The sequence below is a fragment of the Eptesicus fuscus genome, chromosome 10 (assembly GCF_027574615.1).
Source record: "Eptesicus fuscus isolate TK198812 chromosome 10, DD_ASM_mEF_20220401, whole genome shotgun sequence".
In the NCBI taxonomy this organism is placed as follows: domain Eukaryota; kingdom Metazoa; phylum Chordata; class Mammalia; order Chiroptera; family Vespertilionidae; genus Eptesicus; species Eptesicus fuscus.
The window spans coordinates 87499735-87515362 of record NC_072482.1 but is presented as its reverse complement, the minus strand read 5'-3'; the positions used below and the strand labels follow the sequence as shown (position 1 = coordinate 87515362).

The window sequence follows — 15628 nt, the reverse complement described above, 5'->3', positions numbered from 1 at the left end:
AAGTTTTATTATCAATGATTATCAAATATTGATGTTTATATTTATGAAAGGCCTTTTGAGACCTGCAGAATAATCAAATTGTGTGTTTTTTCCCCAGAATTACCCCTGGACTACAAATTTACAAGGTTCTCTTCAAACAGTTCAAAAACGGCTGGCTACTATCCAAACCCTCCATTGGCCTTATCAAGTTTTGAAACATTGACAAACAAATAACTTATCTTTACTGAAATAGGAAGTGAAGAACCATATATGCAGCAAATGTACTGTAAAACAAATACTGTAAAATGCTTTATAGGAACAGATTCTTAATGAAAATTGATCAAGAAATTGATGTTTTTCCATAGGTCCTCTTTCTACAGATGTCCAACAACTCTCATTATATCAAAATCTCAGTGTCTTAGAACTGAAAAGAACTTTGGTAACATTTTGTATACCAATAGTCCTGAGATTAGAATTCACCTGGGGACACACATACACACACATATTTACACCTATGTCTAAGCCAGTGGCTCTCAAAGTGTGGTCTCTAACCACTAGCATAGCATCACCTGAGAATATGATAGAAATGCAAATTTGCGGGCCCCAACGCAGACCTACAGAATTAGAACTCTGGAAATGGGACCCAGCAATCTGTATTTAATACTATTTTGATTCTCACTCAAGTTTGAGACCCACTGGCTGGGCCTTAACCTCTAGAGATTGGTTTATTTAGTCTGGGTATGTAGATGGACATTGACATCTTTTAGATGCCCCAGGAAAATGCAGCCAGGATTGGGAAAACTCATCTACACCTCCTTCAGTTTACCCAAGGACACTGAGTCCAGCAAGATTAATGATTTTTCCAAGCTACGCAGTTTTATGCTGTTCTTTTGTTTTCCAAAGCTAGGAATAGAGACATGATTTCTTCTGATACCATGCAGCCAGGATGGGACAGAGATGATACCAGAAACCAACTATTTCAACTTCCAATGTTATCCTTAGGGTTCACCCTCTTCCCCCCTCCCCCCAATAATGTTAAAGGCTGTTTAATTCATTTTCATTCACTTTAAAGCATGTATTCTCAAAAGGAAAAGAAATTGGTTCTTAGGGTAAAAAAAAATAAGATAATGTAAATGGAATATAGCCCTTCAAAGCTCAGCATTACCCAATAAAATCTTATTCCTTAGTATTTTTCTCATTAAGGAGGAATATAAAGTTAAATTTATTAATTAAACTTAATTTGAGTTAAATTTAATTTTTCTCCTTGGGAGAGGGGGGTGATAATGGGAAAAAAGGTTGAGAAAAACTGCTTCAAGAGGGTGTATGGTTATATGATTATTGTGTTCTATGTGCTGTGCATAGTCATATTAGTAGCTGTTTGTTGCAAGATGTTTGGAGCCAGATGGTGTTTACAGTATCAATCCTGGCTACTCTTTATGTTGTAATTTCACTCTGTCCAGCATGAGCAGTAACAGAAAACATTCATCACCATCATTATTTTACTTGGACTATAGTAGAGAATTTAGCATATTAATGCATACAATGGAAAGATATTTAAAGCCTTTTAAGTGCTCAAAAATAATCCCAAATATATTGTGGGGATGAATATCTCAGGGTAGGTAAACAGTTACTGAAATTATTTCCTCAAAGTCAATAACTTTCTTTGATATCAACTAGTAAGAATAATGTGTTGGAACTTGATTTCCAAAATCTCATTGGACTATGATAACGAGCATACACAATCAAGCTTACGGCTGAATGATGGATACTGTCTCATGTATACTTTCAGTACACATTTGATTTCTTTTAAAAAATAAAGCTATTTTTTCTTAGATGTTTTATTTTATAGATGGCAAAGAATAATACATCTTTAAGTGCTTATAAACTACTGTTGCTAATATAGAACCCTAAAACAACAAGTTAATTGTCCTTTTTGGGCCACTGTGAGGAGTGAAAAAATTCAATCAAGTCATAAAGAAGTTCTAGTCCTACTTTTACTAGTATCTACCTAAAGAATCTGAACAAGTTACCCACCTAATTTGACCTCAGTTTTCCCTATCTTGTCGAAAGAGGTTAGAGTTTACTTCCAAGTTTCCTTCCAACTTTATAACAGGGACAGTCATTGATAATAATGAATGCCGTTTTTCTTTTGGGCTGTAATTAGACTTTTAAGATTTTTATTTCACTTTTAAAAAGTGCCGGTGTTTCTAATTGGACATGAAGGTTTAAAATCATCCAAAAATGGTACTATAAAAATTAAAAAGAGAAGCTTATGAAAGAAAAGCTATATCTTCTTAATAAAGTCATGACTAACAATGCAGGAAAACTGTGCAAATAGGCAGAAGACTTAAGTTTAATATTAGCATACAGGCAAACTTTCGTAATCTAAAAGATCCCGAAGAATAATGGTCAAGGGAATTGGGGTTTCCTTTGCCGGCCACAGAGGAAAGCTCTGAATGACACAGTGGTCAAACAACTTGTCAGAATTTGGTATTTAGAATACTGAGGCAGCAGAAACTTCAACTGAACCTAGAATTATAATCTAATATCATCTGCTGAGTTTGTTAAACTCAATTCACATCCCACAATAACCCTCAATTTAAAGCATATATATGTATACACATACTTTTAGTGAACTTGTTTGAATGAAGAAAAAAAAAAACCTGGTTATTTTATATAACCAGCCAGCAAAAAATGGAATGTAAATCTGTCTCTTTGGATATAACTGATTGTTAGAATCACATGAATAGCTTTATTTTAAAAACAGGATGTTGCAGTAGAATTTCCGTACCTCTTCTCAGGCTCTTGATAACAAGGTTATAGAGTTGGCTACTAGATCACTGCAAGACTGGGATATAGTTGAGAGCGCTCACCTGGTGTGGTCCAGTTGCTTCCCTTAAAAACCCTTGGGTGTGGTCCATTCCATAAAGGGTGATTTCAAAAAGGTAAATTCTTGGTCTCTAGAATCATCCTCAGAAATATGGTAAAAATATAATAGCAATGTGTGCTGACTCCTTACCAAGCTATTTTATATACCTTATTTACTCCCTACAGCAACCATATAAGGAGTGTCATTACTGATTTACAGATGAGGAAATGAAAATTCAGAGGTTAGATTATATGCTCCTTCAAAGTTGTATAGTTTCTAAGCAACAGAATCTGTATATGAGCCTAAATTTGACCCCAAAAATCATGCTCTTGGTTGGTTGGCCAACTCTGCCAACATTGGGTTTAGACTGATTCTTAGTCTGTCTAAAACTCCATTTCAATTTAATGATCACCATGCTGGGACATGTAAGGGATTAGAAATGAAGACATGGGCTCTGTCCTAAAATAACTTGTAACTTTAAAAGTACTAAAACAGAACTTACCTGGCAGAGTAAAATAGAGAACCAAGAGTCACAGGAGCCCTGCAACGTGGAATGAAATTGGCTCTGGAAGCCACAGATGCTAAAGGCATCGATAAGCAGGTTTACTCTTTCTTCATAGTCAAGTTCAAATGTTCACCTTGAATACTTAGCAAATTTCCCTCTCTTGTGCTGAGGAAACCAAAATGGAGAGGGAATAATGAAAACTGGTCCAAGGAAACTTAATGGAATACGGGATATCGGGGCCTATAGAGAAGTTGGGTTATTACTTAAATTAACAACAGCACAGATTGCTTATGATCAGGTTTTTGTATCAGGCACCTATTCTCAGACTCATTAAAAAAAAAAATTTTTTACTTTCTTGGTATTTTGGCCTTGGTAGTTTCTTGGTAAAGATCAAAGCATAACAAAGTTTAATACATTAGTGAAGGGATACATTCCTAAGTGCCTGTTAAAAGGAATCACCATGTTGAATCACTGGTTGTACAGAAAGAAAATTATGTCCATGAGTATGCAGCTGCAGTGTGCCTATTTACCATTTTCCAAGCAAAAAAAAAATCTTAGAAAGTTTGGTGGCTGTTGCCTCTTTTGTTAACCTTCAGAATGATGCTTACTGGGACCATTTGATAACTTCAGTAATTTCTCAACCTTATATTAACCTAGACAACATACAACTTTATTAATTTTTATTTTGGTGAAAACAGGAAATACAGCAGACTGACAGATTTTACTTTTCCTTTGAGCACATAGGAGAAGACAAAAGGACCCTTGTTTAATTTGACAGAGCAATTCTACAAGCACTTACACTGATTAGGACCATAAAATATCAAGTACCACATTACTACAAGGGCAAGAAATATCAAATAAGAAGGTTATGTTTTTCTTCTTGAGATTACTTTCACAAGACAGCAACATTTGCACAATTTCAGACTCTTCAAAGATCACATTATTCCAATTCTACTTCTAAGGATAGAGCTATATACGAAGATAGACCAGAACAAGCTGATATATTAATAATATTCACAGAAGTCTTCATTCTGCACAGGAAACGTGTTTGATATTTTTGCACACATTCTCAATTACAAGCAAAAAAACAAAACAAAAAACAACGGAGCTGTAAATGTCAATTCTGCCAGCAGGCAAAAATGGAGAAAGGAATTAATAGGATTTTACTCAATCACAGTGAAATAAGCAAATACCATCAATCTTCCACATATAAAAGGTCACTCCTAGAATAATAGAAAACATCTAGACTTGCATTTATGTGTATAAAAATCTGGTGAATTCAAGGATATAGGAAAAACTAGGGAGAAACCCTCTTCCAAGCATCCTCTTTAAATAACCACTTTGATTTTTCCCACATCTCCTGGGCAGAGCCTTGGGCCTCCCCTATCCCCCCTGAACCTGCAGGGTTCCAGTCTTCCCTGCCTGCCTTCCCAAGGCCACTTTACAGCAGGCTCATTTGTTTCTGGGCTTTCAGTTTCTCCAGCTCAGAGCATACTCCCCACTGCTCTGTACCCAGATTTCCCAAGCCGTGGGGAGCTTATGGCCAGGCCTTCACCAAGAAAGGAGAAAGGGTAAGGGTGGATGTCATCAGCACACCATACCCCTCCAGAAGACAGCCCTGACACACTGTTGTCCTACCGACTAGAACTTGTCTGAAAATCCAGAGGGGCCACATATCTCCTTACACGCTAGGAGGAAGACGGCATCTGCCACAAGGCAGACAGCAGCCTGCTCCCTTTTAGGGCAGAAGCAGGGAAGGAAAGGAGGAAGTTGAGCACTGAGCCAAGGGCCAGGCAGTTAGGATGGAGGCCCTTAAGACATCAGGGCTGTAATAAAATAGTACAGAACACAGGGCTGACCCACAAAATGCTGCCTTGGGGTTATTTCTAAGTTGTCCAAGGCCCCCAAAAAGAATTGCCATCTTTAGGAAAGCAGAGTCAAACTAATTTTTAGTGGTTTTATATCACAACCTGTGGTGAGTCTTGAACCCATCTCTGTGAAGTGCTTCCGTCTCACCTCCCAGCTTCTCACAGTAAAGATTAAAAAACGCAGGAGGTTTTGGTAAATAATGAGAAAGGATGAGGTTGTCAAAGTTGGTCTAAAAGAACACTGCATAACTAGACAATTTACCCATAGGTCTCCCTTTGGAACATTTAGATCTTGCTTAAGGAAGTGGGGTGGAGGCATGAGGGCAGAAGAGGGCAATGAGATCTGGGGAATCTATTATACAGTAGCTTTCTCCCTCTGGATACAATCGAGGAGAGAGCAAATGAAACAAAAACCCTGCTTTACTAGTTTTGTTTGTTTCTGAACTGTAACTGCTGCTTGAGGGAGGAGGGGGAGAAAAGGGGGGCTATGAGACAAGGCAGGAGGGAGAGAACGGGGGGAGAAGGAAGAGGGGCAGGAACACACGTCCTCAGTGCCCCCAGCCTAGCAACTTCGTCATGCTTAGAATAGGTAAGGAAGGGGATGCCTAACAAAGTTGCCTAGATTAAGGGGGTTTATTGGCCAGGACTCAGAAAGGTTGTTGGAAGGGACCCTCGTTTCAGCCTTGCTTTGGGCACTGTCACACTGACAGCCAGTGGGTTTATGGGTAACCATTTGGAGGGGTCAAGGGGAGGGGGGGTTCCTGTGTGCTGCCTGGGGGCTTCAGTCCACAGATGGTTCCTCAAGAGGCAGGCTATGGTACGTGGGCAAAGCTCATCCAAAAGACTGAAAACCGGTTTGGGGAGGCCACAGCCCAGCTTTCATACTCACCAGTGCTTGGTCACAGTACCGTGACCAAAGGCCTAAGATCAACATGACACAGTATGCCTGTCATCTGCTACCTCGTTCAAGGCCATTAGCTACCCACCAGCCACCTGCTTATTCTGCCGGATAACCAGCAGGTTGGATGGCATACGCCCAGGAAGGCAGCTGGGAACCAGTGAGTGGTAGCCTGGAATGTCCACTTTGGGTTGATGGCTGGCATCATCTAGATCAGCTTCATCTTGCAGGGGTGAAGCTCAAAAGATCTTGCCCCAGAGTACCAGGTATAGGAGCACAGCCAGCATCAAGTACGAAGCCCAGCTAGTTTTTTGCAGATATATATCAAGTTAACATGTAGATAACCACTGGAGAACCTGGGGAAAGACCATCGTCACAGACCGGGCCCAAGGCATGCAAAGGAAGTCAGTGCCTATCTACGGCATCTCGTGCTTGGCACAAAAGCAATACAAGGCCATGCACTTGGAACAGGTAACACTTGAGAACAGCAAGGAAGCCCAGAGGAAGAAGAGCACAGACACAGAAGCGAAAATCTTGCAACTGATTGAAGACTTAGAAGAACCAAAGAACAAAATAATCCCGTGTGAAGAGAAAGCAGATGGGAGTGAGCATGCGATTGGCTAAGCACAGGATCCAAGAGGAGGTGGTCAGGAAACGGTGCGGGAGCTTCTCCCAGGCCAGGAGTTAGCCAGACTGGAACCTGAAGGCCCGGGCGCTCTCCACTGGCTGCCTCCCTGGGTCTCGAAATCTTCGGGGCCCTTCGCCCATCAGGTAATATTGTAGGGGATTGGACCACAGTTCTCCTTTGATAATCTCAGCAATCCTGTCCAATTCCAGGAGGCTGTGGTCTGAGAACCAGTTGAAGAAACTGGGGATCGTGTTCCCTTCCCGGTTCCTGTGGATATGGGTCTGGGGGTCCTGGCCCCGGTGCCAGCGGATCGGAGTGGAGAGAGACACCACCCGGCCAGAGGATCTGCGCTCATATTCCTTGACGAGCCCCTCATTTCGGAAGTAGGGGTTGCTCTGAAAGATGAACTTGAATTTGCAGCCTGCTCTAGGGTGCTTCAGCTCCTCCACCTCCAAATTGATCATGTACCGCATCATTTCTTCATCCTGACCACTGATCATAGGTGACAGCTGGGGGTGGTTCCCAAAGGCAGTGACCCAGAAGCCAGGGATGTTTTGGATGATGAAACTTCTGCGCTGCATGTGGAGCCTTCGCATGCGGCCGAACTTGCGCTCCAGCTGGAGGAAGGCCCTGTCTGCCTGGGCATTGACGTTTAACAGCTCCTGATCGATGGCCTCCAGCGAGTCCATGCTGTTATTGGCCTTCGGGGTCCTAGCCCGCGCCTCCTCCTTCCCTCCTCCCACCACCTTTTTCTCCTTCGGCGTCAATTTCTTTTCCTCCGCCGCCTCCTCGGCGACTCCCTCCTTTTCCACTGTGGCTGAAGAGATGGCGCCCTTCTTTGTCATCCCGTCCTGGGCCGTAGCCCCGGGCATCACCTGAGACCCCAATCCCTCTGCGTCACAGGCTTCTGGAGCTTTCTCCCCGGCAGGGCCGCACGGCCCTCTCGGCTGACAGCCATTTTCCTGGCTATTGTCGGCAGCCACCGCGGGGGAGGCGGGGGCTGCGTCCAGCCCCTCTGCGGGAGGCCGAGCCTCCTTCGGGTCCGTTGTGGCGGCCGCCTCACGACCCCTCGCCACCGGATTGCCGAGCACGGGGCCGCAGCCCGAGGGGGCCTGGGATGCGCCCCCCTCCGCGGGGCTCTGCACGCCGCCCTCACCTGTGTGCGCCATCGCCGTCTCCCGCGGCGCCTCCGCGTCCTCGCTCCGGCGCGGGTTTAGGTCCGGACGTGCCGGGGCCCGGTCGGGAGTGGCGGGGCCGCAGGTGTCAGCGGCGGAGGGGTTGCTGGCCTCATCCAGACCGTTCATTTTGGTGCGAGTCAGACCTGCAGGAGAGCGAGCCTCGTCCGCTGCAGAGGTGGTGCTCCGCCCCTCGCGCCGCCCCTCTCTCCCGGTCGGGGAGGATGCTGCCATGGCAACCGGTGACGTCAGGACGGCAGCGTCTGACTATCGCGCGAGAAATAACGGCTCCCTGCGGTGATGCTGGCCATCACAGGTAGTCAGTCCATTGTCTTTATGTTACAAAATGTTTTCAGTTTCGTCAGTCTGGAGAAGGCTTGGCTTTCAGGAATAGATGCAGCAAACTCCAGCATGGGCGGATTCTGTTCATGTGGATGTTCTAAGGCGTTAGTGATTGTATATTCAAGTCAGCTCATAGGGCTCCTCATGTATAAAGTGGATTCAGCAATGCACAGGCCTTCGTTAATGTACAGATGCATGGCTATTTACAGAGAATCGAGATGAACAGACTTTGAGGTTTAAGAAAAGCGAAGTGTTACTGTGTTAAGTGTGATCATTTAAATAATTAGGAGCAACTGAAAGGGAAACCCCTCATCCCAAGAAGACATCATAAAGGATAATTTCAAATTTTTTAAAAGTTTATATACTTTGGCCAACACCTACAAAGTAATTGGACAATATTTCCTCTTCACTGTATAAGTAGAAAGATAGTGTATTTTCCTTATTTAGGGGTGACTTAGACACACACACAAGTGTGCAAATTCAGCCTTTAAGCATTACTGGAAGAAATGTAATCTCAGGAGATTTTAATTTCTAAAATTATGCATATTATATGTTGCTTATCCTCAGATTATTATCTTAATCTAAAAAAGTTCTTGCTTCATAATGCCTGTGGGCATGAAGCCAGCAAATATTTACCAAAATTGGCTTCTGTGATAATTCATTGCAGAAGAAATGAGCAACTGTTTGCAGGCACTAAAGCTATTAAATGCCTTAGTTAAAATATTTGAAGTAATATTTAAAATGTTAATGTTAAAATATTTACTTAGAAAGTAAGAAAGGTTACTGTCTATTCAGGTCAGCTCATGCAGTTCATTAGGTAGTAATGTCACTACCATCTGTTGTTTTATTGGTTTGTTGCGGTGTGAAAATACTGGTGTTAGTCCTTAGAAAAGGCAAGGAGGAAGGAAAACTAAAAGTTTGCATATTTTTGTTTAACATCTTAAATTCATATTAGAAAATTACTGTGATGACCCGTTGAAGTAGAAACTCCACTACAGAGCGCCCCATATTATGATCACTTTCAAAGAAGGGCTTAGAAGTGGATCCCCTAAGAAGTAAGGACTTCAGGGAAAAGGAATTAGAGAAAAGCAGCAGTTATACTGAGATTTTTAATGAGGGAAGTAGTGCAGATTTTGTCCAACTAAGAATGAAGTGCTGCTGGAAAGACAATACAGTCCTTCACAGTCGTAGTTTAGCTCACAAAGGTTTACCAGAGAATTCATAAACAATTTTTTAAATATATTTTATTGATTTTTTACAGAGAGGAAGGGAGAGAGATAGAGAGTTAGAAACATCGATGAGAAACATCGATCAGCTGCCTCCTGCACACCCCCCACTAGGGATGTGCCTGCAACCAAGGTACATGCCCCTGACCGGAATCGAACCTGGGACCCTTCAGTCCCCAGGCCAACGCTCTATCCACAGAGCCAAACCAGTTTTGGCTAAACAATTTTTTTTTTTACCCCTAGTCAGCCTGCTAAGGACAGACTGCCCAGATGACTACTGCCAGCTAATCAGTTACCCAATCAAAAATTGTGCAAACAGGATTCACTCTTCCCAGACTACAATTAGTTTTCTCTCCCTCTTTCCTCTTTCTTTTAATAAATCCCATTTTTGCTTTTGTGGAGTGTAGGGAGCGGCTATAGGGTTAAGCTTCGGACTGACCTGTTGGCAAAGCCACCAACAAGTCCCAGCTCAGAGGGCACAGCCCTCTTAGCATAATTAAGCTTGACCTTATGAAGCTCCCTAGATCCTTCCTGGGTAGCTAATGGGCTGTGGGAGGTGCAGAAAGTGCTGCCAAAACAAGTAAAACTCACAAGAACATTGCAACTATGATGACCACTACCTTGTTTACCTCTGGCCATAAAATAAAGGCTCAGCTTGCAGTCTGGATCTTTTCTCTGTGGCCTTAGCCAAGCACAGGAGATCCACCTAGACCCAGCTTATTCTCTTTGCCTGTCTTTTCTACATCCTTCGCCGCCCTCCCTCAGGCTCGCCGAACCCTTGGCTGTGCTGGCACGGCACAGTGGGGTAAAACCAATCTACTGATTTGTTCTCCATGTAAACAAGTAAACAATGTGCTGTAATTAAGTGACTTTGTGAGAGAGAGAGTTATTCTTTGACACTACTCTGCCTTGTTTGTAGGTAAATATCTTATTTTGTTTTTATAGTGAAAACAATCAACTATAGATGAAGCAGGAGCTGCAGTAGAGTTGAGATTCCCAAACCTTATTGTGCATCAGAATCACCTGGAGTGCTGGTTAAAACACAGTTGCTAGGCTCCACTTCCTGAGATTTTTATTTAGTAGGTACGAAATGGGGTTCTAGCATTTGCATTTCTAACAAGATTCTGGTGGTGGTGGTGGTGGTGCTGCTGCTACTGCTGCTGGTCTAGGAACCACCCCTTGTGGTTCCCAGATCCACTTCTTTAAGGTAATGGAAAGGAGTTCGGTTGGAACTGAAGAGTCAGAGAGAAGGGCCCGAATAAGGAGGTCAGAAAAGCATCTTATAGGCATTTGAATGTGCAGAAATGGAGAGGGAAGCTCGGGGAGATTCTTGACAGTGCCCCAGGGAAATTATTATGATGTTAGTACTTCTTCAGGACATACTGTCCAGAGCAGACTGAACTTTAGTAACTAGAGGATGACAAAAACCTCTAAGTTTGTAAATTAAGGGAATATCTAGAGAGATCAACTTTGGCCTGGAATTGAGAGAGAAAAAGTTAAAAAGTAATTCCAAGGTTGGATTTATAAGTGAAGTTATACAGCAGCAAGAAGACCTTGCAAATAAGTTCTTGCAAGTAGAGTTAGCAGCTAGTATTTAAGCACAGGAGAGAAGTGAAAATACTGGAGATGTGCAAATGGAGTTCCAGTTTTTTAGTCCCAACAGTTTTTGAAAATGTTATTTATTGAGGTTATAATTTACATACACTATAATGCATGGATCTGAAGTGCACAATTTGACAAATAAATACATCTGTGTTATCATCACCCAAATCAAGATATGGAGCATTACTATCACCCCTAAAAATTCCCTCATGTTTCTTCCCATTTATTCTCCCAAACCCTCAGGCAACCACTGTGGATTTCTATCACCACAGTTTCCCGTGCTACTGAACTTCACATATCCCAGTTATACAGTTGTACTCTTTTGTCTGGCATCTGTTGGGAAAACTTCCAGAGATGTAGTGAAAACAACCTCCAACAGGGGACAAGGCCCAGAGATGAAGAAAGAGACTAACAACTCCAGAATTAAACAAGTTTAAGGGAAACTAGGGACAGAAGCAGACTCAGTGTGGCTCAGTGGTTGAGTGTCAGCCTATGAACCAGGAGATCACCGTTCCATTCCCAGTTAGGGCACGTGCCTGTGTTGCCCGCTCGATCCCCAGCAGGGGGTGTGCGGAAGGCAGCAGATCAATGATTCTCTTATCATTGATGTTTCTATCTCTCTCCCTTCCTCTCTGAAATCAATAAAAATATATATACTAGAGGCCCAGTGCACAAATTCGTGGATCAGTGGGGTCCCTCAGCCTGGCCTGCGGGATCGGGCCGAAACCGGCTGACATCCCCAGAGGGATCCCGGATTGCGAGAGGGCACAGGCCAGGCCAAGGAACCCCACCAGAGCACGATTGGGGCTGGGGAGGGATGCGGGAGGTTGGCCAGCCAGGGAGGGACCACAGGAGGGCTCCAGGGCATGTCCGGCCCATCTCACTCAGTCCCAATCAGCTGGACCCCAGCAGCAAGCTAACCTACCAATCAGAGCATCTGCCCCCTGGTGTTCAATACACATCATAGCGACTGGTTGACCGGTCAGCTGTCTGCCCCCGGTGGTCAGTGCACATCATAGCGAGTGGTTGAGCGGCCTTACCATATCATTAGCATATTATGCTTTGATTGGTTGAACGGCCGACCAGTTGACAAGACACTTAGCATATTAGGCTTTTATTTTATAGGATTTTTAAAAAGAAGCAGTCTGCCCCAGCTGGTTTGGCTCAGTGGATAGAGTGTCAGCCTGCAGACTCAAGAGTCCTGGGTTCGATTCCAGTCAGGGGCATGTACCTTGGTTGCGGGCACATACCCAGTGGGGAGTGTGCAGGAGGCAGCTGGTTGATGTTTCTCTCTCACTGATGTTTCTAACTCTCTAACCCTCTCCCTTCCTCTCTGTAAAAAATCAATGAAATATATTTAAAAAAAATAAAAAGAAGCAGTCTGTGGGATAGCAAGAAAGTAAATTTTCATGGAAAGTAGGAGGAGGTGTGATATATATGGCCAAGGGCACCTGCTAACACTGGTTGCTTGTAGCCATATGCTATGGGCTTGTTAAGAGCTGTATCCAAGGCAGTAAACAACTTAATGGACTCACTTATCTATGCAAGAACATTTCTTTCAGGTGATACTGGCCTACTCCTCTTTGGGTGAACTGGTGGTCGGCTTGCTTCCTATGATGGCATTGGTTATGTTAAGTACCAGAAATCATTGCCAGGTTGTTGTTGGTAGTGATGGGGGGCAGGGAAAGGAGGGGTAGAATATAATGATCTTCAAGTACTTACTAAAGAGCTGTTTTGTGCAATCAAGCTAATTCTATTCTGTAAGACTACATGGGTTATATCAGTGGTCGGCAAACTCATTAGTCCACAGAGCCAAATATCAACAGTACAACTACTGAAATTTCTTTTGAGAGCCAAATTTTTTTAAACTTAAACTTCTTCTAATGCCACTCTTCAAAATAGACTTGCCCAGGCTGTGGTATTTTGTGGAAGAGCCACACTCAAGGTGCCAAAGAGCTGCATGTGGCTCGCGAGCCGTGGTTTGCCGACCATGGGGTTATATGGAGCAGATGTGCTGAGAGCCTACTATATTCCTGTTACTTTGTCATAGGTGGATTTTAGAAGGTGGTAGACTTCTGAGTAAATGTAACAAAACTGGAAAGTGGGCATTCCCTCATTTGAGGAGGAAGGGTTATCCATGATTCTCAAACTTGTTTGCACCTTAGGGTCTAATTTAATTGGTTTGAGGTAGAGTCTAGGCATCAGGATTTTATCAAAGCTTCCAGCTATTTATAATGGGCAGGTCTGAGAAATACTAGGCTAAATAGCTACTTATCTAAACGTAAATTAAATGAGAGGAAGGAAATTGGAGTTAAATATTGATTACATATTATATTCCAGGAATTGTGGTTGGCAATTTTATACTCTAAACTTTATTAACAACTAGAGGCCCAGTGCACAAAATTCGTGCATGGGTGGGGTCCCTAGGCCTGGCCAGCGATCAGGGCCAATCAGGTTCCTCACCTCCCCACCTCCCTACATCCCTGCCTCCCTGCCTCCTCGCCTCCTCCTCACCTTGCTCCCTCAGTGCCTGCCCTGCCACCACTACCACTGGTCGCCTGCCATGTTCTGCGCCGCCCCCTGGTGGTCAGCATACATCATAGCGAGTGATCGAACTCCCAGTCTCCTGGTGGAACTCCTGAGGGGATACTTTGCATATTAGACATATATATATATATATATAGTGAATTTTCATGCACTGGAGGGGGGGGATCCCTCAGGCCGACCTGCCCCCTCTCACAGTCTGGGAGCCCTCAGGGGTGGGAGGTGACCCAGCGATCAGGGGAAGGCAATGCCCCCATCACACCTCTGCTGCTGCCACTGCTGGCAGCTCAAACCTCAGCCGGCCCTGGTTACCTGAGCCTCAGGCAGTCCTGGGCGGCTGGGCAGCCGCCATCAGAGGCTTGCCTGCACCTCAGGCCAGGCCTGGGCAGCTGGGGGGCTGAGGGGACTGGGGGACTCTGGAGGCAGGCACTCGGCAGGACTGAAGGGACTGGGCGCCGCCATCTTTGAGGACATGGCAGTCAATTAGCATATTCCCTCCTTATTGGCTGTGGGCGCCACCATCTTTCGTGAGGATGTGATGGTCAATTAGCATATTCCCTCTTTATTAGATAGGATGTTAGTACTTGGTATCTTTTAGCACAGTGCCCGGCACATAGCAAAGCTCCCACGTTTGTTATCATCTTAAAACATTATAACGCATTCTCCAAATACAACTTGGGATAGTATCAGCTTATAAAATAGGTATTATCATTCCTGCATTGTGAACACGGAAACTGAGGCTCAGAGAAGGTATTTATTTTGCCTAATGTACTTGGGGGAAGATTCTAAAACTGTGATTTAATCCCAACTTAAAGCTAATGTGTTTTCCCTGCCTCTTGGCCAGTAGAAAGACATCTGGGTATTTATAATAATTAGCAGCTTATTTAAGTGACCCTTTTCATTATTTTTTAATTAAAAAAATATATATATGTTTCCTTTATGGATTTGAGAGAGGAAGACAGAGGCCCCTTTTCATTTTTAATAGAATCATTTTTTCCTGGCCTGTTCTCAATAAAGTTACATTAAATGCAAGTACTGAGAACATGAAGCCAAAAAGTAGACACTGTTTTCCTAATTTGATCTGATGAAAATTCTTCAGCGGGTCTTAACAAATTCTGAGGTCGAAGGAAATGGATCAAGGTGGCCCTTTAGAACTGAAACAAAGCACTTCAGTCAAACATGAAGAAAGTACTGCTGACAAATGAAACACCTCCCATACCAATTAATAAAGATTATACTTATTATTTCTATACAGTCTAGGCACTTCAATTATAAATTAACATGGAGGGAGAAGTTGGCCCTAAGGGGATGGTCCTGATCATCTGACACCTCTTGACCACATAAATCCCATTTTCTTGTGCATGTGCCGGGTTTCAGTATGTGACTTGCTAGAGAAAACATCCGAGGAGAGGTATTCCCCCAATGAGATAGAGTTCTTCAAGAGCAAGGACAATATCTATATTCCATTTAATCCTTAATACAGTATCCAATACAAAATAATAATTGCTGTTGCAGCAATTAGCACATTAATTTTTAACAATCAAATATGCTTCTTCAAGTGGTGGGCATTGAATTGACTTGATGCAATGCTAGATTCAGATTTTTTTTTCTGTTGCTGGCTAACTGCTAAAACTTGCAGCTCATGTCACACACACAAAAATGGTATATTTAGTGACTGAAATTACTTTTATTTTCTGAGCTTCATGTACATCTGTAAGCCAAAAAGTACAGAATATTTTATTCTAGAAAAATATGAAGCTATAGGTCCTAAATATTGCTAGAGACTTATTAACCAATATAAACATCAGTGCCAGTTTGGCACCCAGATCTACCTTACTTATATCCAGAAAAATAGTTTTACACAGCACGTTTTGCAAAGTATTGGACATATCTTAGAACAAGATTATAAAAGGCATTTTATTTCATTATCCTTTTTTACCCACTGGCCTCTAGTTATACTTTACCCAACTTGAATTTAGACTAGATAATCCT

General features: G+C 43.2%; 2 protein-coding genes across 4 annotated transcripts in view; one reads left to right on the top strand and one right to left on the bottom strand.

The window, feature by feature from the left end:
- NT5DC1 (5'-nucleotidase domain containing 1) overlaps positions 1–1811 on the top strand; it is a 105028-nt gene extending 103217 nt beyond the window's left edge. For all 3 annotated transcript variants that reach the window (XM_028136258.2, XM_028136260.2, XM_008159429.3), the window contains one exon: positions 98–1811. In XM_028136258.2, coding sequence (XP_027992059.2) covers positions 98–213 — 116 coding nt within the window. In that variant the 3' untranslated portion in view covers positions 214–1811. The remainder of the gene's footprint in view (positions 1–97) is intronic.
- Positions 1812–4018: 2207 nt separating this feature from the next.
- On the bottom strand, positions 4019–8069 carry TSPYL4 (TSPY like 4). Its single transcript, XM_028136261.2, has one exon. The coding sequence runs from the start codon at positions 8049–8051 to the stop codon at positions 6804–6806; it is 1248 nt and encodes a 415-aa protein (XP_027992062.2). The 5' UTR covers positions 8052–8069; the 3' UTR covers positions 4019–6803.
- Between the last annotated feature and the right edge of the window lie 7559 nt (positions 8070–15628).